Here is a 25,804-nt window from a genome sequence, read left to right as displayed (position 1 = left end):
GTGATGAATATCAGGCAAGTTCCGAAGTTATAAGGTGCAACTTTAAGCAGATTTATGAATGTTTATTAGCGATGGATAACGTAAATGATATGCGCTGAATCTAAAAACGTGTATTGTGTGTTCAGATTTGACTGAGAACACCTCTGGATTTAAATGAATGGGGATTGCAAAAATGTCCTGAAATGCACTTCAGTAGAAACAGTAAAAGACACCCACCACTATGAGGTTCCACATGCGGGCAGCTTCGGCCACCAACGTGGAGACGCCGCTGCAGCCGGGCATCAGGACGATCTTGATGGGCTCGGTGTACAGAAGGTCATACAGCAACTTGGTGGCTTCTCCTGGGTCACACTGGAAGGACAAAATGGCAGACTGTTTAAGGGATGGACAGATGAACAGATGGGATGGGTGGATCAATAATAAGGAAGAGAAATTACTTGAGGTGATTGAAAGAGGTGGAGAGAGAAAAGGGGGAGGAATCAGAGCGAGTGAAATGGGACAGATAAGGGTGAGGGAGACAGATGGAATAAGAGCAGAAAAATGGAGTGTGGGGAATGGAGGCGACTGTAAACAAAAACACAAAGAAGAAAACCGAAGAGAGTAGATAAAGTAAAGGGAAATGATATAGAAGTAGCATGGAGCGACTGAAGGCAAATGCAAATGTGAAGAGAAAAGACAAGTAGGACAAAGAAAAGGACAACTAAGGTAAATGGAAAGAACATACAGACAAGGTCAAGAGGAAAATGGCACAAAAGTAGCAAGGAGCAGCAAACAAGCCATTGCAAATGTGAGGAAAAAGTGAGAAAAAGACAAGCTGGAGGAAAAAAATAAAAAAAATGTCTGCACAGAGTTCATGTCCACACAGCCAGTACGTATCATCAAAACACAGCACATGCCCACGGATCCAGACATAAAAACAGGAAGACAGGCTGAAACCAGACAAAAGTGAGCCTGACGACCACAGCAGCAGCCATCGCAAGTCATTACAACCCACCAATAAAGTCATTTACAGCATGTCGAGGTGGCGAGTGTGTGGCTGGAATGATCCATCACTGCTCTGTCAGCCAGATTACCGACAGGCCGTCTCCGTCGCACTGCTCATCAGAGTCACTGATAAACTGGCCTGACACATCTAATGATTCACCATGGAAGAGAAGATGTGGCTCGCAAACACGAAGACACACACGCACATTTAAAAAAAATACACTCTAGATGAGTGTCACAAACAATCGGACCACGGCCAATGATGGCGGCGCCTAATTGGGGTGTTTGTCTCAGCAGCTGAATTGTCTCTTTGAGGCAGCCCTCTGCTCTTTCTGAAGAGGTAATCACCACTCAAGAACCAGGTCATATGTGGAATAGCTGGGCTTCTTATTGATTGATGTGTTTTCCATTCCCTCTAGTTTGGCTGGAATTATTGTGGTGTCATGTCATCGCAGAGAAAGTCAGGAGGTTGTCATGCACTTAGATAATTCAATCTGAATACAATTAAAGTAGAGCTCTGACTTTTGACATTCTCACATTGAAGGGTTCTTTACATGTCTTAATCATCCCAGAAGAAAATTCACAACTCACTCTTGTGTATTTGACCACATAAAGCCCTTTAGGACATGCTTGTTTAAACTGTGCATGTCATCAAGGTGATCACAGAGAGGCTGTGACCTTTGCTATAAACGTCTCTTGCATTAGCGAAGATTCAGCCGGTGCTTGGGAGCTTAGGCACCCACAGTGATATAATACTGTGAGATAATAGCAGAATCTTAATTGTGAATTCTTAAACTTTGTTCGCGATATTACGCTTTGGGTTTGGTAATTTCTTACAGTACAGTGGTATAAGTGTGTCATTTTGCATCAACTTCTGAACCTCTCGCAAACATCTAATAACTTGCAAAATAACAGCATTGCAACTATTAACACCTACACCTTTCAGCTAAGTCACGCAAACCCCCCCACTGGAAAACATAAATCTGCCACCTATTGTCTCCTGCACATTTTCTGAAAGGTTGTTTTGACGTTTGGCTATTTGTGGCTATGTGACTCTACTTCTGATAGGCTTAAAGGTGACTGTTAAGAGTATGAATTTATGTAGGTAATTGGAATGCTGTTCACAAAATAATTTGATTAAATGGGTCCCATTTGCATGATGGACAGTTAAAAACAGACCCAATTAAAGCAGCAGAACCAGAGATATCATCTTTTTGACTCCATGGATTCTTCATCATAGTCAAAACCTGGTGCCTGAATTACCCACAATTCAACTTGACTGCCGACAGTTCAGTCGGAGATGCAGGTGTGTAATGGTATTAGCGGCTGAAGTAGCCTTGAGCCGCTAGCTTCAAGCAGCGATGAGGTCTGGTGAGCTCACTGCTTTCTAAGAATCGGTGGAGTTACCTTTTGAAAAGGCCATGAGATAGTCAAAAGCTTCAGAAACAGCTTTTCAGTTTACTTTGAGTTAATAATATTTTGTCACAGTATTTCCAAGGGGAAGAATGAATTGTTGCTCCACATTTACTTACATTGGTCGCTAGCACTGCAAAAAGCGTTTTGCGTATTTAGCCATGTTTTGGCAAACATTCAATTTGGTCACTGGACAGAAAATTAAAAAAAAATTAGATGATGCTGCAGAGGATGTTTGAAAGGTTTATCTGACTGTGTTTGATACTTATTGCAAGTTTTTATCACTGTAATGACAAAAGTACCAATTTTTAACCTTTCCTACCCACCCATGTGGGTTTGGGTTTATCATGCGAAGCACTTTGTGACTTTGTCTGTAAAAGTTGCTGTATCAAATAAACGTACTGTAATTATTATTATTATTATTATGTGATGGTATCTATGAAAAACAGCCTTGTCTTTTTGGTCACTGTGGTCATTTTCAAAAAGAATGTGGCCATGACAACACTCTACTGCTGTCTGGCATTCAAACAATGTACTAAATCCTTTAAAACCTCATGCCCAAATACATCCCAAGGGTCCAAAGGTCAAAGCTAGGTAATCTGTTTTAATATAACACTCCACAAACAAAGGGCAGGGTGGCTTGATCCCAAACATATTTAGACTCACGGACCAACTGCAATACAAATCTGTGCTAGAATCTCGTTGACAAAATATTACAATATTGTCTTGAGAGTTTTGGAGTGGATGCCTGTAAAATTACTTATCTCCATACACTGCTGAGCATCTACAATTCACTGGGTTAATTGCATTAATATTGACTGGCAAAGCAGCTTCACGATATTGATGTCATGTAGGAACAAGCAACCTTATGCAATGTGGGGCAAAGAGGCTCCAGGTTTTCCCTCCAATCAATCACTACACCAGTTTTCCACAGACCAGGTCCTCCTTTCCGGTAAAATCAGCTCTTCCTGCCTCTTCCACATAAAACAAATTTCTGTGTTATCTTATCACGTGAGGGAGACACAGATTGACTTCTTTTAAATAGACTACTGTCTTTCCCAAAGGTTGTTTGTGTTCTCTGTCACTATGGCTGTGGGCTGGCTGCACGCTGAGAAGAAGCTGGTTGGCTTTCTGGTGTTACAGTTTTTTAAATCTACTCTGATGAGCAATCATCGCCTATGCTGATTATCTTGGAATAATTTCATTTGTCATTACAATCCAACCTCACAGCCTTTAATAATAGCTTGTTTAGTTTTTATTTCCCAAATTACTCACTTTCTACAACGTGTAGAAATTAGAATAAAATAGAGAAGTGCAGATCAGGATTTTGGAGACGTTAGTTAAGTATTTTCACCAAGACAAAGAGCTATTATCACTTGATATGTTTAGTCAATTTTTTGTTTGTAAATGATTGCCAAACCAAATCCCTAATGGACAAACCCCCTTCAAAAAGCTGAAAATCCTCAATCATCAAATATGAAATAAGTCTCCCTTAGATCTTTGAACCTAAAGGGTCAAATTTTTCTCAATTTGTAAGTAGCTCAGTTTGTAGGGAGTTGGGTTGGGAACTGGAGGGTCGCTGGATTGGTAGCTGGAGGGATGCCACTTCACTTCCTTGCTCTTGAGCAAGGCACCATACCCCCCCCCCCCCCCCCCCCCCCCCCCCCCCCCCCCCCCCCCCCCCCCCCGAACCTCTCAGGGCACTGGTTCAGCTGGCAGTCCACTCACTCTGACATCTCTCCATTTCTGCATGAATACGTCATGAGCATGTGTGTGTGTATTTCAGGCCTGTGTTTAGGGATTACTAACAAAACAGAGTGTAAATTGTAATTTCCCCACTGGGGATCAATAAATAGTATAAATTATTATTAAATTACTTACAGGCTGTTAGGGAGTATAATGCTGTTCTATTCGTGAACAGAACAGCGTCAGACTCCATACCTGAACCTTGTGTTTCTGTGACTGTAGGAAATTAAATAGAGAGAGATAACAGGGGTGTTGGCAGGTATGCCATAAAGGGTGAGGAATCTCTGCTATTCTTGGATGTCTGTCTTCTACAACCCCCTCGATTCATCACCATTTTAACTTTAATTTCTAGCCTTGCTTGGCTCATAAGAGCGCCTGGATTGATGTCCCCTGATGCCATTCACATACACATTTATTGACACACGCAACACACACACACATACATACACATACTCTGTACTATATATAAAATGCATTTTTACAGCTACACGTACACACAGAGCACTATCACTTCTGTTGCTGTCCTTGGTGCTGAAATTCCCCAAACCAATATCAGTGTCGATGTTAACATGCCTATGCAGCCTTTCCAATCAGTCAAACCCAGCTTGCAAGAACCTTTGAAAGAAACTGAAGGTTCCCTGGACTGGGGAGAGCGGGAGAATACACTGGTTTGTCAAAATACACTTTAATTGCACTTGAGATTGAATAATATAAAAAGAGTGTGAAGGGGGGATAAAATAAGGACATGGGGGACAGTCTATGTATTGTATTTCAAAGCATGCACAGCTACATCTCCTAATTTCCTCATAATTACATCTGGCACCAACTCCAGGCTTGTATGCCAATGGACATGCATGGGGACCAGTGATGAATACTAGTTATGCCACAGTGGATGGGGAAATAGTGTCATGGCTGCCAATTAAAATAAAGGGCAGAAGTGAGGGAACCACCTTGTTTCACCATTTCTCTGTATCTCCACTGTCTCACTCCATCACTGTTAATAATTGATCAAAGTTTGCAGTCTCTGTGCTTTGATATATCCATGGAAACGGCCTGCGTGGAGAGTGTGTGTCTGCATGTACTGCCTGTGTTTGTACGCGACTGTCTGTGTGTGTGTGTGTGTGTAGATCTCAGAAGGCTGTAAATAGTCTGATGCTGTCGCCAGAATAGCCAAAGAAACAAGCCGTTCTGCTACCACAGGGTATCTGCATCCATTAAAGGGACAGGCTGGGATTAAGTGTTGAGCTTCATGAATATTGTATGATGTTGAACAAGCTGAGGACATCACTTGATACTACCAACCCTAATGGTCACACACTGGTGTGTGAAAGTGTGTTTCAGCACCAAGTTTGCCAAATTTGACTAAAACTTTAATGCATGTCTCATATTCAATACTGCTGTTAGACTTTACAGTTCCTCATCATGATAAAATCAGGTCAAGAGACTCTGCTGCATAATTACGCTTCTCCAACCTTGATCTTGAGATGCAAGCAAACAAAGGGCCAGTTACGCCCTTGTCTTAATCTCACAGTTAAACAAAGAGTTGTGCTCACAAGGTGGAGATTTTCTCTCTGACCGAACAAGAATAAGGAGATAAGTCGTCATAATTGCATGTAAATATCCTACTTAATTAATCCTTATTTTTATAATTGCTTTTATGCCTCTCAGAGAATAAGATCCTCATTACTATTCCAGCCAGGTGAAAAGCATTTGCAATGAGAAGGTTAAAAAAAAAAAAACTAATTCCAAACACACTGTACCCTGAGCAGGAGCAACACATTCCCCCTTGACTTAATTCAAGGAATTATCCAGTGTCACTCATACAATGTTATGCCAGCCTCTTTGAGATGTTCTATTCAAAGGATCTGCATCTATTTATTGAGCCAGGGGCGCGAGCGACTTCTAGAGCACAAGGAGTGATGTTTCCCAATCCCTATGAAATCTGTTCATGCCATTGCTTTCTCTTTATGTTTATGGCAGCTAGATCAGCTGCCTGCTTCACTACACTTGTAATGAGAGGACACACGTACACACACACATTTGGTCTGTTTTGCATTTGATTGCATAGAACAAGGTGTATGCCTAACAGAATGTGAATAAGCATGCACTGTACTATCAGCTATGCATACATACAGCTTATGAATTTGCACACATATTTTCACAGAGCTGAAACCTTATTTGTTTCTGTGGTTTGCTTCAAGAGTAACTGTGTTGCCATGCCAACTCTCCCTCTCTCTTTCTCTCTCTCTCTCTCTCTCTCTCTCTCTCTCTCTCGCACACACACAGAGGCTCACACACATTCGCTCTTTCTCCCTGCTATTCTGTTTAACAGGATTCCAATGCAGACCCGTGTACACCAATCAGAATAAAGCTCGTAGCAAATTTCTAACCAGTCCCAATACTGTTAACTGTGTGGTGCCCGGGCCACTCTCTAGGCATCTGTCCTGCAGCATGATTGATAATAACCCTGAAGAGAGGCGACAGAGGGGAAATCCAGTAATTGTTTTCATGTGTCTCCACTCATCCCGCTGTTGAGAAAAAAGGTTCCTTTTGGGGGGAAACTTTCAGAATAACAATTAGCACAGGCAGCAACAAGGCTTAAATAGGGCTTTTTTACTAAGATAAATAATGTGCTTTTTGACTATAGTCTATGCCAGTGTAGTGGGTGGTAATCTGGGGCAGTGTGGGGAAATGAAACCAGTCGGGGGGCGGATATTGGATTTATATGGTTGATAATGCTGACATTTTAAAATACCACCATGATTAATGATTTATGAGCAACAAGCAGGAGGTGTGTTTGTGCATTTAGCATCTGCACTGTGCATGGCAGCCCCCTTTGTGGAGCAGAGTGGAGACTTGAGTGTTATCAGTGGGTTGACCTTTTATGAAAGCTCCTTTTTGAAATCTGTGTCTTGGGGAAAAGGCAAAAGGAGAAATGTCCTGTTGTTTTTGGCAAGTTTAATATAGGTTATGCCATGACTCTTGAGAAACCAGGGTGTCAAATAGACTAAGCTCCACAAAGTCAGGAGAAACATGTTTCACAACAAGAGGAGGCATCAAAATTAAACTGATGAAACACACAACAGTGACGCAACAGTGACAAACGATATTCAACACACCTAAAATGACACAAGTCAGTTATTCCTCGTGATAATTTGAGAGGCAGATAAGTTAGGGGTTAGGGTTAGATCCCTCGTTGATTGACACCACACACCACTTAAATGCGCACCTCCTCTGACTCCCCTCCACATGCACTCACCATGCTGTCGTAGTGGATGAGCTCCAGTTCGTAGTCGGGTAGGATGTCGCTCCTGTTGTTCACCAGGTCCAGGGCCATCTGGGCGGAGGGCATACACGCCTGACCGCCGGGCCAGCCTCCGCTCATGGGGAACAGCGCTCCGATGTACAGCTTCTTCTTGCCTGCGGACGGCCGTGGCCAGAGGAGGAGAAGCGCGATGAGAGATGCCCGAAAGAGGAACATCGCATGCCCGCGGGCTGCGCGAGTTACCCGCGGAGGACTTCTGCAAATCACCAGCATGGTTCAAGGTGAGCTGAACGAGAGCAAGTTGGCCACGGTGCTGCAGCGGAGCCAAACCGGGAAAAGCTTATTTTATGTGCAAATGTTGCAACTAAAACGTAAGTGAACTCAACACGTGCCCGGCTCCTTTAGGCAGGTTTGAGTTTGGATCTGGCGGTGAGTTATATGCCAAAAATCAACACACTAATTACTTTTAATTGCAAGGGCTTAGCGAATCGAGTAAATAATCTAGTCGCCGTATACTTTAGCATAATGCATGGTTGATTATGGCTTGCTAGATATTTTCGGTACAAAGTCAAACACAGTTCAGTCAGCCTTTACTTTGCAAAGCTCGTAGCGATCATGTGAGGACACCCTGCTGCTCGCATCGAGATGCTCATCAGTCAAGTTTCAAGCCTGCAATCCTATTCATATCTATGCAATTCCACACTCATTTCGCGTGACTAAACTAACGCATTACTTTCCGCTTCCAATCAATCATGAATATTGGACAGCGCGTCCATTACTCACGACTTTTACGCAAAAGGTACTCGCGAATTTAACACTGGAGTCCGCGCAGAACACGTCAACCGGGTCAAATGAGTGTGGATTGGGAGCTGTAGCTAAAAAAAACAACTGGAGTGTGAACTGAGAGCTGAAGCCGCGGAAATAGCACGCAGCATGTCCCCCCTTTTAACGCAGCCGTATTCCAACAGATGAAACGATTGCCTTGGAAAAGCAGGAGCGCCAGAGCTCTGCGTCTGATCCACTGCAGCACCGGCAGGCTGAGAGTGTGTGTGTGTGTGTGTGTGTGTGAGAGAGAAAGAAGAGAGAGTGAGCCAGGATAAGTCTGAGATATATGCTGAGAGAGAGAGGGAGAGAGAGAGATGGTTGGGAGGGGGCTCTGGGCAAAATCTCCTCAAAGATTTTCTAATGAGTTACACGCTGTGCTTAACTTAAACATTGCATCCATTCCACAAGAGTCCCACACAGCCTCTATTTGTCACATTTTCTTCTTTGCATGTGGCTTCTTACTCCCACCACTTGCTGCAGCTGTTGGCTCACAATGTAGGCTAGTGCATCCATAATCCATTTCTGATCAATGCAGGAGGCTAAATAAGGACCTCGTCTGGGTTAAAAGCCCATTTAAACAACTTGTAAATACCCAGACAGTCAGATTTATCTTTTCAAAGTGAGCATGAATTTAGTTAGCAGGTCTGGGTGATTGGTACCAATAAGGCATCACTACCACAATCTCAATGAGTAAGTCTTTTCTGATACTGATTAATATAATTATTGGGCAACTGCATGGCCAAATAACATAAACAGATGCCCAAAGAAATTATGGAATGCATGAATCTGTTCCCTTTTTTTATTGTTTAAAAAGAATCAATTATTTTTTACAATTCATCCTGTGGGGGACATCAATGTGTTTACCAAAATTCATGGCAATCCATCCAATAGTTGTTAAACCATTTCACTACACACAAAAAAAAAACTTATGGTGGCGCTAGATGAAAAGTCGAAGGATCACCAAAGTCAGGAGGATTTATCCTCTGGGAACCACGAATGTCTCTACAAAATGTCATGGCAAGCCATCTAATAGTTGCTGAGATATCTAGACCAAAGTAGTGCATGGACAGACCAACATTGCCATCCCCAGAGCTGGTGCTATAGCTAACTGCACGATGAAACAATGGTTACATGTAACCTTTGGCCTGGTTTTGACATAGAAACCAACAGTAAATGCTGTTTGACCTGCAAATCAATAACTCCATGCTTACTGGCCTAGCACACATGATCAATGAGTAACTCTGCTCTGTAACCACCTCTGCTAATTTATAGAACATTTCATCTCTATATCCTCTCAACGGCCAAATCTATAAAAAATGCTACAGAAGCTGCTTTGAGAAATCATCAAAAAAATGCAGCAGGCAATATCAATCATGGCTGACTTTATTTGCTTTCATTTCAAGAGTGGAAACAGGGATGGAGTTAAACCAAAACTCCCTGCACACTTGTTTGAACCCTCTGTTCATTTCCAGCACAGTCGCTATTTGCAACTCTGACACACAAAGACACGCAACCATGCACTCGCACCTTCTGACACATAGTACAAAAGTACACACATAGACTCAGGCACAATGGCCTTTAAGTCCATATAGTTAAAACGGAATGATCATACAGTCCGTCTTTTAAATGTATGTTTGATGTTTTTGGAGACACATCTGCCAACATCATATGATATGTCACATCTAAAGGTTACCAGCTCGTTATCTCAGAACAATACTTTGCCAACGATTCACTTTTGCTATTTTGGATTATTGACTCTACTTTTATTCCATTTCATGGTCATGCTCATCTTTTTGTAGTTCCTGTGTAAGGGCTCTAATTGCAACGCAATGGTAGTGTAAAAAGTTCCCTTTTGAAAATTACTCATTGCAGCAATTGAGAGGAACACCATTATTTCTCCAGTCTAAATTAAAAACCCTCTGTAGTTAGGCAATGGAATATAACCATTATATAACTCCGGTTCATTACCTAAATCTCATTATCTGGATATCTCCATGTAGCAGAGCGCTGTTCCAATCCAGCTGCTAACAAGCCCTCACAGGCGGAGGTGAGTGGAGTGATCATCTGCTGGCATTTGCCTTCCACTTCCACCTCCTCATCCTCGCTGCCACCCTGCGACCCGTCCAACGCACTATTCATTATTCAGCTGTGAACTTTCTATGCTTTTTTTGGTCCATGATCCAACAGCCAACACACGCAAGACGAACCAGCATTGGGCAGTGCAGTGTTAACCCTAGTGGTGGCAAATACAACATTAAGAGGCTGAAGATGGATGAACTGTGGCACAGCCTAGGAAAGATGCAATGGAGAGTGTGTGTTGAGTGCTGTCACATGTTGCTGAGCTGCGATAATGAGGGCCTTTTACTGTAGGCTTGTGTGTCTGCAGTTTGCACACTGGGCCTCCTTCAGGATAATGGCCTGTTTTCCTCCTGGCAGGGGTGTTAGTGAGGAAAATACTTTTTTATACAATCACCAGATCACATTGTCCTCCACCTGCAAAGTGCTTGTTATTCCAGGAGCAATCCAAATCATTGTGAAAAATGCCCAGACAAACTATATTGTGTAAAATCAATCAGTGTTTAAATTCCCAAGACGCTGACATTTGTTTTCACACAATGCCGACAGTAAACGTCCGATCCAGTTTCTTTGTGCCAAGATCAGACTTTGGTCAAAGAGTAGTTCATAATCCATTTTTTGTGTTTGTCTAACTTTGCTAGTTGTACCAGATGGGCAAGGTGGAAGCTCAGGCTGTATTTACGCATTACAAGGACAGTGTTAATCGAATTACAAAAAGGTATGGGAGCATAAATGTTGGCCAGCACACTATGAAAATACAGTTCATCATGCAGTAAAAGCTCTAACTTCAATATAGTATCATCATTATATAATTTGTCCAGCAGCACACCTAGTTTCCAAAACTCAGCACCTCTGTTATTAGAGTTAAATATCATGCCTGAGAATCAGAGTGGAGGGGAGTTAATAATAATAAGTTTATTGTTTGACTGTAAACAATAACCTGCCACTAGGGCACAGCTTTAGAGCAACATTTGGCAACCAATAACGTACTGTTATGACTATAAATATGAAAAAACAATTCTGCTACATAACTATCAACGTTTTAGACTGTATTCATTAGATAATTAGAAATTATTTATTGCCACTTGCAAGGCTCAAATTTACATTTTTTACTAGGTGAGGAGTGGGAATCATGTTTTAACGTTGGGGCAGTATCAGTCATCGCCCCCAACCCCCCACCCCCCCCCCTCCCCCCACTCCTGTCATACACCTCTATTCAATGCTTTATGTGGTTGTAGGTTTTGACTGTCTGTGTTGCCAAATCAGATATATATTTCTTTGTGCCATAGCGCTTTGTTGTTGTCAAAAAACTATTAAAAACAACATCAATGAGCCTTTATGTTCTTTGACTATGATGAGCACAGGCACTTAACTGTAGTTTATTTTGAGTACCCACAGACACTTTCCTAATGTTGTAAACACTTCTAGTATACAAAATGTGTATTAATCCACCAATAATCAACATATTTGTATTCCAGCTTTTGTAACATATTCTTTTATGAAATTACTTCATTAAAAATTCAACATTTAGAGACGGACTAATGCATTGTTGTTTTGAAGAGGAAGATAAAGATTTATGTCACCCTTTTGCTTTAAAGCCGGTTAGCGCTTCTGCATTTTGAAATACAATAATCCTAAAAGATGAAATAGATTATTAGAAAGAACAATCTAAAAATAAAATACAGAATACATGTATAGATACATGTGTACAGCATATATGTACATATACAAACGCATACAGAGTTTGGACAGAAACTGTGTTAGATGGTCATGTCCTGATTATTCGCAGCTTTGTTTGTATTGACAGTGTACCTTTATTGTGGTGTTGTTACTGCACTTGGAGAAAAACAGGAGCTAGAGAATCCTACTGCATATGTGCACACACACATACACACACACACACACACACACACAAGGTGGAGGGTAGAGCAGACACAGACAGGAGCAGGGTATTAACCTTTCTCCCGCTGAGGAGGCAGTAAGTGGGTGGTGATGGCACATGGAGTGAAGAGAGAGAGAGAGCAGAGCCAGAAGGAGGTCAGTATTGAGACGGTAGATGGAAATTTCTATTAGAGGAAACAGTGTTTTCTTCTGCTTTGTTAATTATGTGTTGGTCAAGTCTGACAGCGATATTTGGAAAGTTTGAATCAATTTCTCAGATTACTCGCATGAAAACTATATATTAAGATTAGCGCGTGCATATTGCTCCCAAGGATTGTAGCGTAAGTGTATGATTCAGTATCTGGCTAATTCCTACTTTGTTGGGTGACATACCTGCAACAGTAACACATGTATTCATTGGTATCTGATAAAACGGCTGCACTAGTATATGTTTTGAACCGGTTTTGAAAATGTTCCCAGGGAATGTGCCGGGCTAAGCACATTACTTCATTTTCAGAAATGACCTGCTGCAACCTCATACAGAACCACAGGTCTAATAGCGCTGTACAGGGTACATACACTGGGGTAAGTGTGCAGAATATTACAAAACTGATTATATTTATTCTTGCACAGTGACAAACTAACAGATAACCCTCTCCTTTTTCAAAATCCCTCTTCCCCTTAGTAGATTGTAGGCGCAAAACAAAAACAACTAGCAACAAACTAATAGACAATTTTCATTAAACCATTGGAAATTAAAATTTGGCAAAGACATAGGGGGTTAGTGTGAATGAGTTAAATTGAAATGCTACCTCACTAATGATGCTTATGAGCAAATGAAATAGTCTTAATCTTCTCTCAGTGCTTTGATTCATGAAATAAATATCTGCTCAAAACTCAGATCTACAAATATTATATTCATCGTTTTCATGGGCTGGTAAGGAACTGCGACACGCTGTTAGCCCTGTGATATGTTGAGTTTTAATATTAGATATTAAAACTTATTTATTTAACTGAGTTCACAACTTCAAAAGTCTTGTTTTTCACAGCCTGATTTCAACCCTCAGTTCCAGAACAGCCACCTGTCTGTGCTACAGGCTGCTGCTGCCCTCTTGTGACAACCGTAGACATTACATCTGCAGCACAGTATTGCAAAGCCAATGTGAAGCATTTAAAGATGAAATATCTTTGCGTGCACAGTTACATTCCGGTACATCATCATTAACCATTTCATGTTTTATTATTTGTAATTACTGTATATGTTGATTTAAGGACTACACTTTTAGTGAAATGTGTGAAATGATTTTTTAACTTTTAAAAGGAAGAGGAACCTTGTTTATTAGCTTGTTTTGCAGTGCAATGTTTTCGAGCTCACCACTTTATCCCCACATAATATCATTGTACTTAATTCTTTTTTGTAATTCTGTTGTTATTTCGTTTGATTTACACAGTATGTGAACTGACACCTGGCCATCTACTAGTCCACACTCTGTACTTGGTCTGTCCAGGACTTAAACGGGCCACCCTCTGGTTCTCAAGTCCCTCTGGACTGAGCTCCACTATTACAGTGTAGTAGGGTTTGGTTAGCATGGGCATGATAATAAGAATGAAAGATTCCTACCTGTGTAGTTTCTGTCATCTTTGGCCGGCAAACACAAAAAGAAAGAAAAAAACTTCATTAAAAACACAATTTATTTGGAAACAGAACAGTTAACGAGAAGAAAAAGATCATTCTGCTTAAGCATTTGATGGGAAATACTGATGTTTTTTTAATGAAATTATTCACCTTTATGCAGTCAAGGAGATTATGTTTTCAGCTTGGTTTGTTTGTTTTTTTGTTTTTCTGCTAGCAGGATTTCAGAAAAACTACATACTGGCCCTATTTTCACAAAACATGGTGGAATGGTGTAGAATGGCCCAACGAAGAACCCATTAAATGTAGAAGTGGATCTAAATCACATAGCGGATACACAAATGATTTTTAACTTTCAATAACATTGCAAGATTTCTGCTGCATTTCTGTGGTAATTGGAAAAAATTAGTTCTTGATTGGGAAAATTCACAATGCTTTAACATTATTAGATAGGGCGTGCCTTAACGGAGATCTGTGCCCTAGTTTATAAAGATTTGGTGCATTAAAACTCAAGATTATTTCCCTCCACTAGATGGCGGTGACACCACATTGTAGTTGTCCTGAGACATGCACGTTGGTTGGATGCTGCGATAGACATTATGTAATCCTAAAATATGTCACAGGCACACCATGAAATTAAACAAAAAAAAACTTTAAATCTCATATAGTTATATAGTGTAGGTACCATAGAAAATCTTTTAGTTACAATATAAAAGAATTAAACATCATCAGAGTGCATCATAAGTACACACATGAGTGAACCATAGAGAACTTATACATCTTCTAGCCTCTTTTTTAAATTATACAATATGTCACCTACTTTCAGAGGCCCAGTCTGTGCTGATAATTCCTTCTTTCATCCCTTTTAATACTACCATTCCCATAGCAACTTTATTGGTTGCCATGCCAACTCCTCTGATGACCACTTGGCAGTCTCATTTCTTCCAGTTCTTTGTTTCATCTACATTTTTTTTTTCTTTTCTTTTTTTGCTTAAATCCTCATTTATTTTGACTGTTGTAACCAGGAACTCTCTTGGGTGTTGATATCACAAATATCCACTCACATTCGCCCATCTTATATTCATTGAGTATTTATCCTATTATGTACAGTATATAGCTCAATCAGGTTTTCACTTGTATGCATCATTCGCTTTACCTGCCTGCACCAATGGTACAAACTTCCCTCTGTAGATTACACTTGGATTGGTTTGATTATTTATTGCCTAGCAACCATCCATCACCATTGGGAGAGCAGGTGTTTATAATTATCTGTTATCTTTAAAGCCTTGTGTTCCCTTTTTTGTGGCTGAAAAACCTAAGTGAGCCATGTCTGGGGAATGACATGTTCTGTTTATTTTAGTTCCAGCGTACATTCCTGCCAATATAGATTCTGTTAGGGATTTAAATACATTTTCTGGGGCTGAAACTGGCAATCATCTTCACTAAAGATTAACTAATCAATCGATTAACAACAAACAAACAAAGCAAGCCTATTATATTCAGCAGAGGCCAGGGTAATGTCTTAAAATTGCCTGTTTTATCTCATCAACTCAAAAACATTAAGTTTAGTGTCAAAGCATCTTTCTCCTCATGTTTAAAGGACAATTCTGGCGCAAAATGAACCTAGGGGTTAATAACACATGGGTACCGAGTTAACATGCTTGTGCTATGTTACTGGTTACTAGTTACACAGTGTTTGTTGTTCAAATGGTCATTACTGTTTTCCCAAGATGGCTCCTGCCTGTACAGCAAACAGTTCTGTCTGTTTTATTTAATAAACTGTCTGTATGCTTCGGTTTACATGTAGGGACCCTCAATGGTGCTACTGTGGAAGTGTGGTGCTATTTTGAGCCTTGTTAGTGGTATAGAAATAGCGATTTCTTTTTACTTTTGTGTGCCCCGACGACTAGCGTTATAAGCTGGCATGCATTAAAGTTAGTTCTTGATAAGAAAACTAAACGCTAAATGTTTTTTACTAGAACCCATAGGCATGGACTTTCCCTGCCTCAGCTTTACGCATTACAGGGCAGGCCAATGGAATTAGTTTGCTCATATATATATACTTGGGATTTATATTGGAGGACGTGTCTTTTAATTTGCATATTGAGAGGTTACTCACTAAATTGAAATTAAAGCTGGACTTTTACTTCAGAAACAGTTCATGCTTGCCACAGAAAGTCAGGAAAAAGCGGGTTGAATCTACCTTTTGCCAGTTTTGGACTATGGAGATATGTTTTACAGAGGCTCTACATACGTTGAAATCATTGGATTCTGTGTATGTTGTAATAATGTTTGTAATGCATGCAAAGTACTCTACTTTTAAAATGGTTGGTTGGCCCTTCCTCAACACAAGAAGGCTCAAACATTGATAACCCTTTGAGTACAATTCATTATCTGGACCCATTCCTTCATATTTAACTACACTTTTAGCGCCTAGAAGATCTGAATATAATCTAAGATCAAGGAGATGCATACTGTAGGATGTTCCACAAACTAAAACAGAGTTTGGCAAAACGGCTTTTAGTTACAGTGCTCCTACTTACTACAACATACTTTTCTTAATTCTACTGCAATTGGAAGCATAATGTCAAATCCATTGTAATAACAATGACTTATAAACTCACAGAGGCAGGTGGGTTTAGGCGCATCCCACTTGCCCAGTTTAGTGCAATGGCTGATGTTTCTGCCCTCCAGGATGAAGCCGGCATGGCAGCTGTAATGGAGCACTGTCCCCTCCACTGGTGGCCCGGGGGGCTTTACCGTCACCCGGCCGTTCTCCAGGGAGGTCCACACCCGCGGGCACAGCAGCACTGGGAACGAGAAGAAGCACAAAAGTAAGGGAGGCTGAGACAAAGGCAGTTATAGAAAGATAAATTCAAAATAACTGGGGGATTGAGTTGCAGTTACACAAACATTTATCAGAGGTAAACATGCTTTGAATGAGAAAATATGTTATTGGTTGTCCAAAAGCTCAGTAAGTGTGGCTCTAATATCCATTGTGTGGCCAAGTTACCAGCTAACTTTTTTTCTGAAATAAACAGTAAACACACCATTAACATGTGAATGTAAATCCTAATATTCACTCTCCTTTAGCGCAAGTTTAAAATATCTGTGTCTTTGCTGCTAAATGCTCCACATTGTTTACCAGCCAGTCGCTAACTTTGTCATAAGGTAGTGTACAGTGGGTTTATCTGAGCTTTTTTGGATTAATTGAGCCCAGCTGAGGGTTTTGAGCGTGTCGATGAAGTTTCTATCATGTGGCTTGCGCTACCGGAAGTAGACAAACAACAAGGGGGAAGAAGATGGCAACAAAAGAAGAGAATGCGATTAGAGAACTTCTGTTAATAGGCGTGTGTGTTCAAGTCGTCCGCTGTCCATTTGTTCTGAAATACAAACATTTTTGACTACTTTTTTTTTTTTAAAGGGCCGTGAGCACCCACGGAGGAAAATATAAGTGAGATTGACCCTTGGATGTCTGAGGGAGCGGGTGAACACCGATTGTCATTCCAGAGGTGTTTTGTACTGTGTAGGTGTAACGTTAGGCTGGATCTGTTTTTTAAATAAACATTCATGTTGAAATAAATATACCTTTAGTTATGTCTCCTGTTGTATCGGATGGGTCTATTTGAATATATTCAAACCTGTATTTTTTTGGGATATCAAGTGTCAATTTTGGCCGATTTTGACATCCCTAACTATTTAAAAGCTGCGAGTAACTTCTTTGTCTGAGGTCATAAGTTACGTTTATCATTGTGACATATGTCCAGGACAAGTAAGAATCAGATTTCCCATTTTAAACCCATCCTATCAGGAGCGGTAGGCAGCCACTGTTACTCAAGTACTACAACACAGACACAATAAAGAAAGTCTACTGCTCTAGGAACCCCTTTTGACAAATAGTTTAGTATTCAGTTACTGGTAAGCAAGGCTACACTTTATCCCACATTTGTGATAAGAAGACAACAATAAAATGTCATTACTTACACTCTTCTCAGATTTGTTTTCTTGTTTTATTTCTTACTGTGCCTGATATGGAGGCTTACAGCCTCCAGTTTCTCTTGGTTTATTTTTATTTTTTTGACAAAATGGCCAAGCTCTTCAATTTAATTTGTTTAGCTGCTGAGTTTGTTGAATCTTCCTTCCAGCATGTGAGCACATAATAAAACTCCAATCTGCACATTGCAGCTTGAGCTCTTACATAAGCCAGAGAAAACAAAAATCCTGCTTTAGAGAATGTGTTCTTTGAAAAAAATGAATTCCACTGATGTTAACTGTGAATAACAAAAACAGGACATATAGTAACAGGGTTTGATTGGATCTCTGGCCTCATTCTCAGTATTTGTAGGGTAATTTTAGATGTGATATGAGTAGAAATTGCATTCAGGCCTTAGTCCAATAATAAAATGTTGGTTTGCAGGCAAAGTTAGATGGACTTGCATATCATACACACAGATACTAGATTATATGTGGATGCTTGGCAAACTCAAAATCTACATGTAAGCACTCCAAATCCTTACCCAACAAGAATCAACCCAAACTATCCTCTATGGGGGTGTCAGATTCGTTCACATTTGCATGATTTTTTTCATATAGGCTCACACATCTCAGAGCAGAAAGGTTTTAGGACATATTATCTGTTACAGCAAGAGAAGAATTTCACTGAAATAATTTTTGAGCATTCAACAATTCAAATGTGTGGCAAAATAGTCCCAGCTCAAAGGTCCACTTACTATATTTTTCAAAGCTTTAAACCACATCTCACAGTCTTTTTCAGCCAATGGCTTATGTTTCACCATGTGAAAACAAGTCAAAGAGCGAGATCATAACCCTGGTCACTGGATCAAGAGTGGTCTTTGGAAAGGGCTCTCAATGTTAATTCCATTTTTTGCAGGTCCCATGAGATGCGGTTGAAAGTTCCAAAAAAAGGTGGCTGAACTTTTGAGTTGAGATCATTTTTGTCGCACATATTGTTCCCAAGGTTAAGAATGAAAGAGTTTTAATATTAACAACATAACATCTTCTAAATTGTAACAGTTTTTTGATCAATAAGAGAACTTGAAATGTTTAATTTTAATATAACGGAAAATATTTAAAGTGTTCTGTGCATACATTATAATTATTAACCTACTGAAAAATAGCACCTGAATCTGCAGCTTCCATCAGCTTGGACACAGCTAACAGCTGTTCTAAGCTAAAAAAAAAAAAAAAAGCTGTAAAAACCCACTGTACACTTCCTGTTTAGTAGCAGGCATGAACCAGACACAGTTAGCAAATAGCTGGTGAACATTTAGCAGCTAAAGAGTCATATATTTCTCTCAGGAGTTGGTAAAGACCAAAAACAGAGCTAACCAAGAGTTCATATTGGACTTACATGCAGCAGACAGATACAGGACTTCAAATGATTGGATGATTCAAACTGCAGGATGTGTAAATAAAAATGTATTTGCTAACAAGTTTAACATATTAACTTAAAAGGGGATAGTTCAATGCTGTGTTCACAACTTGTTTCCGTTCTAAATGTAAGGTAATGAAGGAAACTACCACAATTAAAGGTTGTAGTTCTGTTTCATGTCAGCTCCATTTAATATTGCATTACTTTACTTCACTGTCGATAAAAATGACTCCAACCCCGAACACAAAAGAACTCATTATTATTCACTGAATTGTTGTGAAAAGGGATGAGATGAAGAAGGGTAGAGGAGGATAAAAGAGGCTTGAGAATTAGACCCAAAAGGACTTACAACATGTGCTGTGCAGCGTCATGTCCGTCCATGTGCCGTTGGGTAAGCACTTCCTGACCTTGGGTCCCACGATCACTCGGTTTCCTCTGCAGATGTACTCTATCTCATAATCCACAGGGAGGATCTGCACACTGCGGATCTGTAAGAGAAACGCGAACAGGAGGAGATTGGGAGGAAAGATAGTAATTAAAGCAGTATTCTCTGTCAAACCAGATTTTTTCTCATTCACATAGGGACCCTCTACATTCTGCCTCAATGCAAATGCAGTGGTGCTATCTGGCTGTGACAATAAGGATATACTCTAAAAAACATTTCATGTCAATATTGTTTGAACTGATGTGCTGTCATACTCTGAATTACACCTTCTCTCTAGTTGGGAAAGGATGGATATAGAATTGCCCAGCTTTATGTGTCAACTTCAGGTTGAGGGGTGTGTGTGTGTGTGTGTGTGTGTGTGTGTGTGTGTGTGTGTGTGTGTGTGTGTGTGTGTGTGTGTGTGTGTGTGTGTGTGTGTGTGTGTGTGTGTGTGTGTGTGTGTGTGTGTCTGTGTATTGTATGTGTGGTTGATATGTGTGCAGATGTCCAGAGTGGTGCAATCAGATTTCAAACACTTGAATGGCTCAGTTGTCGAGGTTTTGGTCCTTCTTCCTTTTTTCGCACCAATCCCTCTTGTAAGTAGAGTGCGCTTTAAAGAGGCACTATGCAGTTTTGGCTATTTCTTCGCTGTTTTCTTGCTTTTTGCTCACAGGTTTCTCTACAGAACTCCCCCTACAGCTTCAGAATAGATTTTTGGCAGCTCCCATGTTTACTTGGGTCTGACTCCTCGCTCAGTCAGTCTGCCGTTCCCTCTTTCCCTGTTCCTCCGACAATGCTTTCCCAGATTTCTGCTTCTTTTTCATCAGCTCAGCCATGACAATAGTGTGAAAAACTCTATTGCTACCTTGTTCGTATAGCTAGCTGGTTCCTAAGTGGGCGTATGTGTGCAGTGCCGTGAAGAAATTCGTTAAATCGCGAGACCTGATATCACGCGATACTTCGTGACGCTGAGGCCGGCGACTCAGCGGCCTAAAACTTGCAAGGGTGGTTTTTCCGCTCACAGGCTCTAGGGGGGAGCGAGACGACCACCATTCAACTTGAAAAAAAGTCATATAACCATTCCAAAGACTCTGAAGCTGTTCCGTTAAGGTAAAAAAAAACTTTAAATTCCCACTCAATTCAAAAATGTATTGTTACATTACCTGGATGTTTGAGCTTCACTGCGAAGAAGTATGTATGCACAAAGTCAATGTTCACATTCATCTTCTAGAGGAAAGTTTCTCCGTGGGCACATCAAATCTCAGTTCCCACATCACAACTCATTTGGAAGCCAGTCATGTCCAACATGCACCTTGCACAAACCCCCAGTGCACATACAGTGAATGGACTTTTCAGAGAAGTAAGAGAATCTTGTGTCCAGCAGTTAAACTTCTGAACTGAAGAATATTCACAGATTCTGGATTCAGGAGTACTGTAGATGTCATCTTAAGAATCTTAAACTACAGTAGTTACATTTTTTGGTGGAAAAGTATTAACACACATTATTATTAAAAGCAACGTATTTGTGATATGTCTTAAAACATGTCTGAAGGGGGTCTTTAAATTACCTTCTATACTAACAGACATATGACATAATTGTTTTTATTGTTGTTGCTTTGTTGTAATTTACAAATCATGTCCCAGGTCAGTCAAAAATGATGGGGTACTTGATAAAGTGAGGGGGTTTTCTTAAATCTCACTCACCTGCCATTACATCAGTTTGTACAAGACCCATTTTGTTTAGACATTGTTCAAAGTCACGGAACTTTATTTTTGAATTCTAACGGAGATCCCACACATTCCAAGGAAATCAGATGTGTTAGGCTACATTTGGGGGAAATGTGTGTAAAATTATGCACAGGACATTTAGATTATTGTTTTATGCTAAGCTAACCGGCATATTTAGTGCACAGGCATAAGAGTGGTATCAATCTTCTCTCAGTAAGAAAGCAAATTTGTAAATTTTCCCAAAATGACAAACTATTCCTTTAATCTTTGAATGCACTAATGTAACTAACTTTTGAATTATGGTGTAATGATGATGTCAGCTGAAATTGTGACAACTCTATATTCAACTATTGTTCTTGGCCGTTGTGACAACATTCGTCAATATTATTGTGTCATTAGCTGAAATAGCCCTCATCATATGGAGTAATGATCACCAGCTAATTTTTTTCCCCACTTTATTTTCATGCTGACATAACGATTGTGATGTTCTAATTTGATTTGGAAGAAGCTACATTACAGTTAGCAGATACAATATTTTTATTATGAAATCTTCAAGCCAGCTGTGGTTAAATGTGCTTGATTTGACAGGTGAGGTTGTGTAATTTATGTCCAGAGCAGTAACAGCATTCTCTGTACCTGTTCTTGTGTCAGGCCTCTGTAGCGGATCCCCCCATCCCTGGGAGGCCGGATGATAGCGCAACCTGAAAAAAAGAGAAGAGGAAGAAAAATGAAGGACGACAAGAGCAGAGATGGAAAAGCTCTGTCTCCAGATAATGTAGATATATTGCAGCAACATGACATATTGTCAATTTAACTGATGCTGCAGAATTTACATTTCATTCAGGTCACTTAGCAATCTCTGCGGAGTTACTTCAGTCCATTAAGGCATATTATGAACACACACACAAAGATTCCTGCATATGTTCAGTCATAAACACACAAACAAATTACCTCCACTTGATGAATTATGTATGGGCACAACGAGAGATGGAACAGCAAAGAGAATAATCAGAAACAATAGTTGTGCCATCTCTGGATCTGAAAGAGAAGGAAGACAGAGGTTTAAAAAGAAAGTAGGGACGTGGGACAGGGGAATTTTGAGGGTTTGGGGTAAAGATAGAAGACAACAAGAAGCATGTTATTGAGAAAACATTCTTACAGTATTATTGCTACACTTAGTCCTCAGATACAGTCATTTTCGGTCCACTGCTTGTCTTTCTAAAAAAGGGATGCATCAACTTTTGGCAAAAATGCTCCCTTTTCAACGTGCCTGACTGCACAGAGAGGATGAGTCCTCTTTTCACTCCCTGCTTCTATTTGTATTTACAGTATAGACAGCCCAGGTTCAGTAGCCAGCTTGGCTTCCTTTTAAAAGCCCTGTATAGAATTTCAGCTAAGGTTTTGATGGATGATACGTATATTTTTGCAAGAAGGCTGCCCATGGAAACATTTCACGCCAAGGGACACTCAGTAGATTTCAGAGTTCTCTTAATGTCAGGGTAGAAAAGTATTTGGAACAGCTTTCAGACCACGGAAACAAAAGCTCTCCATTGCAAGGCAGAAAGGCAGATTTTAAAGGCACAATGACTCCTATTCACATGTAGGGGAAACTCGGGGACAATTCTCCAGTGATTTAGCATTGCACTCCTATATGCAACATTGTCAGACTCACAATGGACAGTTAAAAAAGGGTTGATGCAGCAGAACCAGAGATGATGTTTCTTTCTAATTACATGCATTCATCTTCCTTGTCAAAACATTGGGCCTACACTACCCACACTGCAACTTCAATGTTGACATCACTTGAGGCAATTTTCCGACTTCACACAGCCATTAGAGGCTTTATACAACTTTTTTCACATTATGCAGTAACACTCCCCGTGATCTGTAAACAGACTTTGATATGTAAAATTAAAGGAGTTCCCCTGAATTTAAAATGAAAACAGTAAATAATATATCCAATATCAACAAATAACAAATAGGATGTATTGTCCCAATGTATGGGCAAACTATTACATTAACTTAGCTCTACTCAATGTGCAAAAAGACTCCATTTGCTGTACAAGGATGGTAAAACGACAGGCCACTTGGTCGCCTAACGCAGATTACATGACTGCCAGAATGAGTGTGATTTGCTAATCAGCAAAAAGTCAAAAGACCCTTGAGTCCCATGAGCCACGACGCCTCGAGTGCTGGAAGGGAAACACACAGTCACAACTGACTGTATCAATGATAAACACACTATATATAGCTGCTCATTTGCAGTTTTGAATAATAAATGGTGCTTTATGAGGATGTCTCACACACACAAACACACACATATACTTATGCTTAACAAGGCAGTAAGAGAGAGAAGTGTGTGTGTGTGTGTGTGTGTGTGTGTGTGTGTGTGTGGGTAGGTGGGTGGTATAGGGAAGGGGGGCATAACAAAGCTGAACACCACAGTGAGGGAGACAGATGGCAGCAAAGCTTGCTTGTGGAAGACAGACCAACTCTGCTGGATACTTCATTAGCATTATCCAGTGTATTTTTAGAGTTCTCTGACAAGACGCAGAGGTAGACACCACCAGTGTTTATCATGTTTGTGTGCATGTGTGTACGTGGGGCTGTGTGTTGGCAGCGTAGTGTGTGCTTTTGTCCTGTGAGGCATGAAGGGGAGGCAGTATGGAAAAAAGAAGGAGAAAAAAAAGGAGAGCCCAGCAGGAGTCATTAATATCAGCGATCACACACTGAGCCGGATAAAAGCAAACTATGTGAGTGAGTGTAGCACAGATGAAACAGCCTATCCAGCAGAAAGCCAACTAACTCTATCAGCGCTGTGGCTGCAGCGGCACTGAGCAGACAGGAGGAAGGGGGGCAGTCGACTAGCCTCAAGCTTTAAATGCAATTAAAGCTTCAGCACCACGGACAGCGCCTTCTCTGCTCCAAAACACTGCAGCCTTGTAGAAACACCTTGTTAGAAAAACACCTACAGCTTAGCCACATTCACTTCTAATGTTGCACAGACACTGCCTACTTCCTTGTGTGCGTTATAATACCGGAAGCTGCCATGGTAAGGAATGATCCGCTTCACTCAGCACCAAAGACAGTTTCATGTAGAGAAGCATGCAGTAGCTATTTTCAAGCTCTGTGCAGGTCCACACGGGGCACACGCACCCTGACTCGGATGCTGTATTTTGTGCATGGCTGAGCATAAACTATTGAGACGTGAGGGTCACAGTAAGGGTGCCACCAACCGTATGCTGCCCGTAGTTACTCGTCGGCTGTTGACAAGGGAATCCGTGATGGCCTGTAGAGGAAGGCCGACCATATTAAAGAGTCCTCATAAGAATAGATCTTAAAAGTAGCGTCTGGAATAACATCGTCTCGTTAAAACCGACTTACGTTCTTTTAAATAGCGTTACCCTCTCTTTCTAAAGCGTAAAAACGCAAGCAGGATTCTTGCAAGAAGGAACTCAAAACAAATCTGGCCTGTGCCCATCGAAAATGAATGGCCTTTGCATAAAAAATGAAGAACGAATTTCGCATCTGTCCAGATTATCTGCATGGGTAATGTCTCTGAATAAATCTAGTCTAATATTGCGATCTACAGTAATAGTAACATCTAGCCCCCTGAAGCAAAGCTTTAGCATGTGTACTTACTATTAGTTTCGATGCGCTCAGTCAGGATAGTAGTACGTCCTCCGGGGTGGATCCGCCAGGGAAAGCCCAATGTCGGGTTATTTGGTAAAAATATGCATCTTTACAACGATGTTATGGCTATATTAATATGGCTATAAATGTGCAAGCTGCTCCGTTCGCAATCAGAATGTTACAAAAACAAAACGTATCTCATTCGGCGTTTTCGTATGTATTGCAGTTACGCATGGCAAAGGTAATAAATGTCAAAATCCATACAAAAAATATACATGCACTATATACAACGTATACCCATACACGACGAAACACCGATTCACCACACTCCCCTCCTTTTTTTTCTCTCCCCCTACAATCTTGAGCTAATTCACAACGTCATGATGGAGACGCACCGTGCGTAACAGTCCCTCTCTCACGCATTTATCTCCCTCCTACCCCAAGATGAAACGCGTTAAGGTCTGGGCCCACAACCGTAAAATATCACAATGAATCTTACGAGGAGGCTTTGGGTTTATGATAAGTTTGTGAATTTATCCCAACGTTAATAATTATATCACGGCAGGAGACTGGACACGGATGGAGGTGCGGATGTGGCGCTGCCTGTGGTATTAGCAGTGACTATATTGTTAAGCCTTTTTCTAAAGCCCTTTGGAGTTAAGTCGACGAATCGGCAACCAGTCATTTCTACAACACTGGTCATCTCTGAAATCAAACACATCGCCTCCCTTATCTTCCTCTTTTGTTTTCCCACCAGCCTCTGCCATCTATTCTGAGATTCTGCTTCATATTTATATATCTGCT

The 25,804-nt window shown here is 40.6% G+C and overlaps 1 protein-coding gene and 1 long non-coding RNA gene across 3 annotated transcripts in view; one reads left to right on the top strand and one right to left on the bottom strand.

Moving 5' to 3' along the window:
* The window catches only part of gabbr1a (gamma-aminobutyric acid (GABA) B receptor, 1a), a 59,076-nt gene extending 33,615 nt beyond the window's left edge, over positions 1–25,461 (bottom strand). The window contains exons 1-8 of one of the 2 annotated variants that reach the window (XM_032517783.1): positions 25,010–25,461; positions 22,319–22,405; positions 22,004–22,068; positions 19,565–19,703; positions 16,448–16,633; positions 13,812–13,829; positions 7,403–7,563; positions 217–351 (exon numbers count right to left, since the gene is read on the bottom strand). In XM_032517783.1, the coding sequence (XP_032373674.1) occupies positions 217–351; positions 7,403–7,563; positions 13,812–13,829; positions 16,448–16,633; positions 19,565–19,703; positions 22,004–22,068; positions 22,319–22,397 (783 nt within the window). In that variant the 5' untranslated portion in view covers positions 22,398–22,405; positions 25,010–25,461. Of the gene's footprint in view, positions 1–216; positions 352–7,402; positions 7,564–13,811; positions 13,830–16,447; positions 16,634–19,564; positions 19,704–22,003; positions 22,069–22,318; positions 22,406–24,603; positions 24,623–25,009 lie in introns of those variants that run through there. The other variant, XM_032517784.1, reaches the window with a different exon arrangement.
* LOC116690677 (uncharacterized) lies at positions 7,441–17,778 on the top strand. Its single transcript, XR_004332327.1, has 3 exons — positions 7,441–7,689; positions 16,518–16,657; positions 17,248–17,778. It is a non-coding gene; the product is annotated as an uncharacterized LOC116690677 (long non-coding RNA).
* Positions 25,462–25,804: the final 343 nt, after the last annotated feature.

This window comes from Etheostoma spectabile, chromosome 6, assembly GCF_008692095.1.
Source record: "Etheostoma spectabile isolate EspeVRDwgs_2016 chromosome 6, UIUC_Espe_1.0, whole genome shotgun sequence".
Taxonomy (NCBI): Eukaryota; Metazoa; Chordata; class Actinopteri; order Perciformes; family Percidae; genus Etheostoma; species Etheostoma spectabile.
Note: the sequence above shows the minus strand (reverse complement) of the source record. Positions and strands in the feature narration are given on the sequence as shown.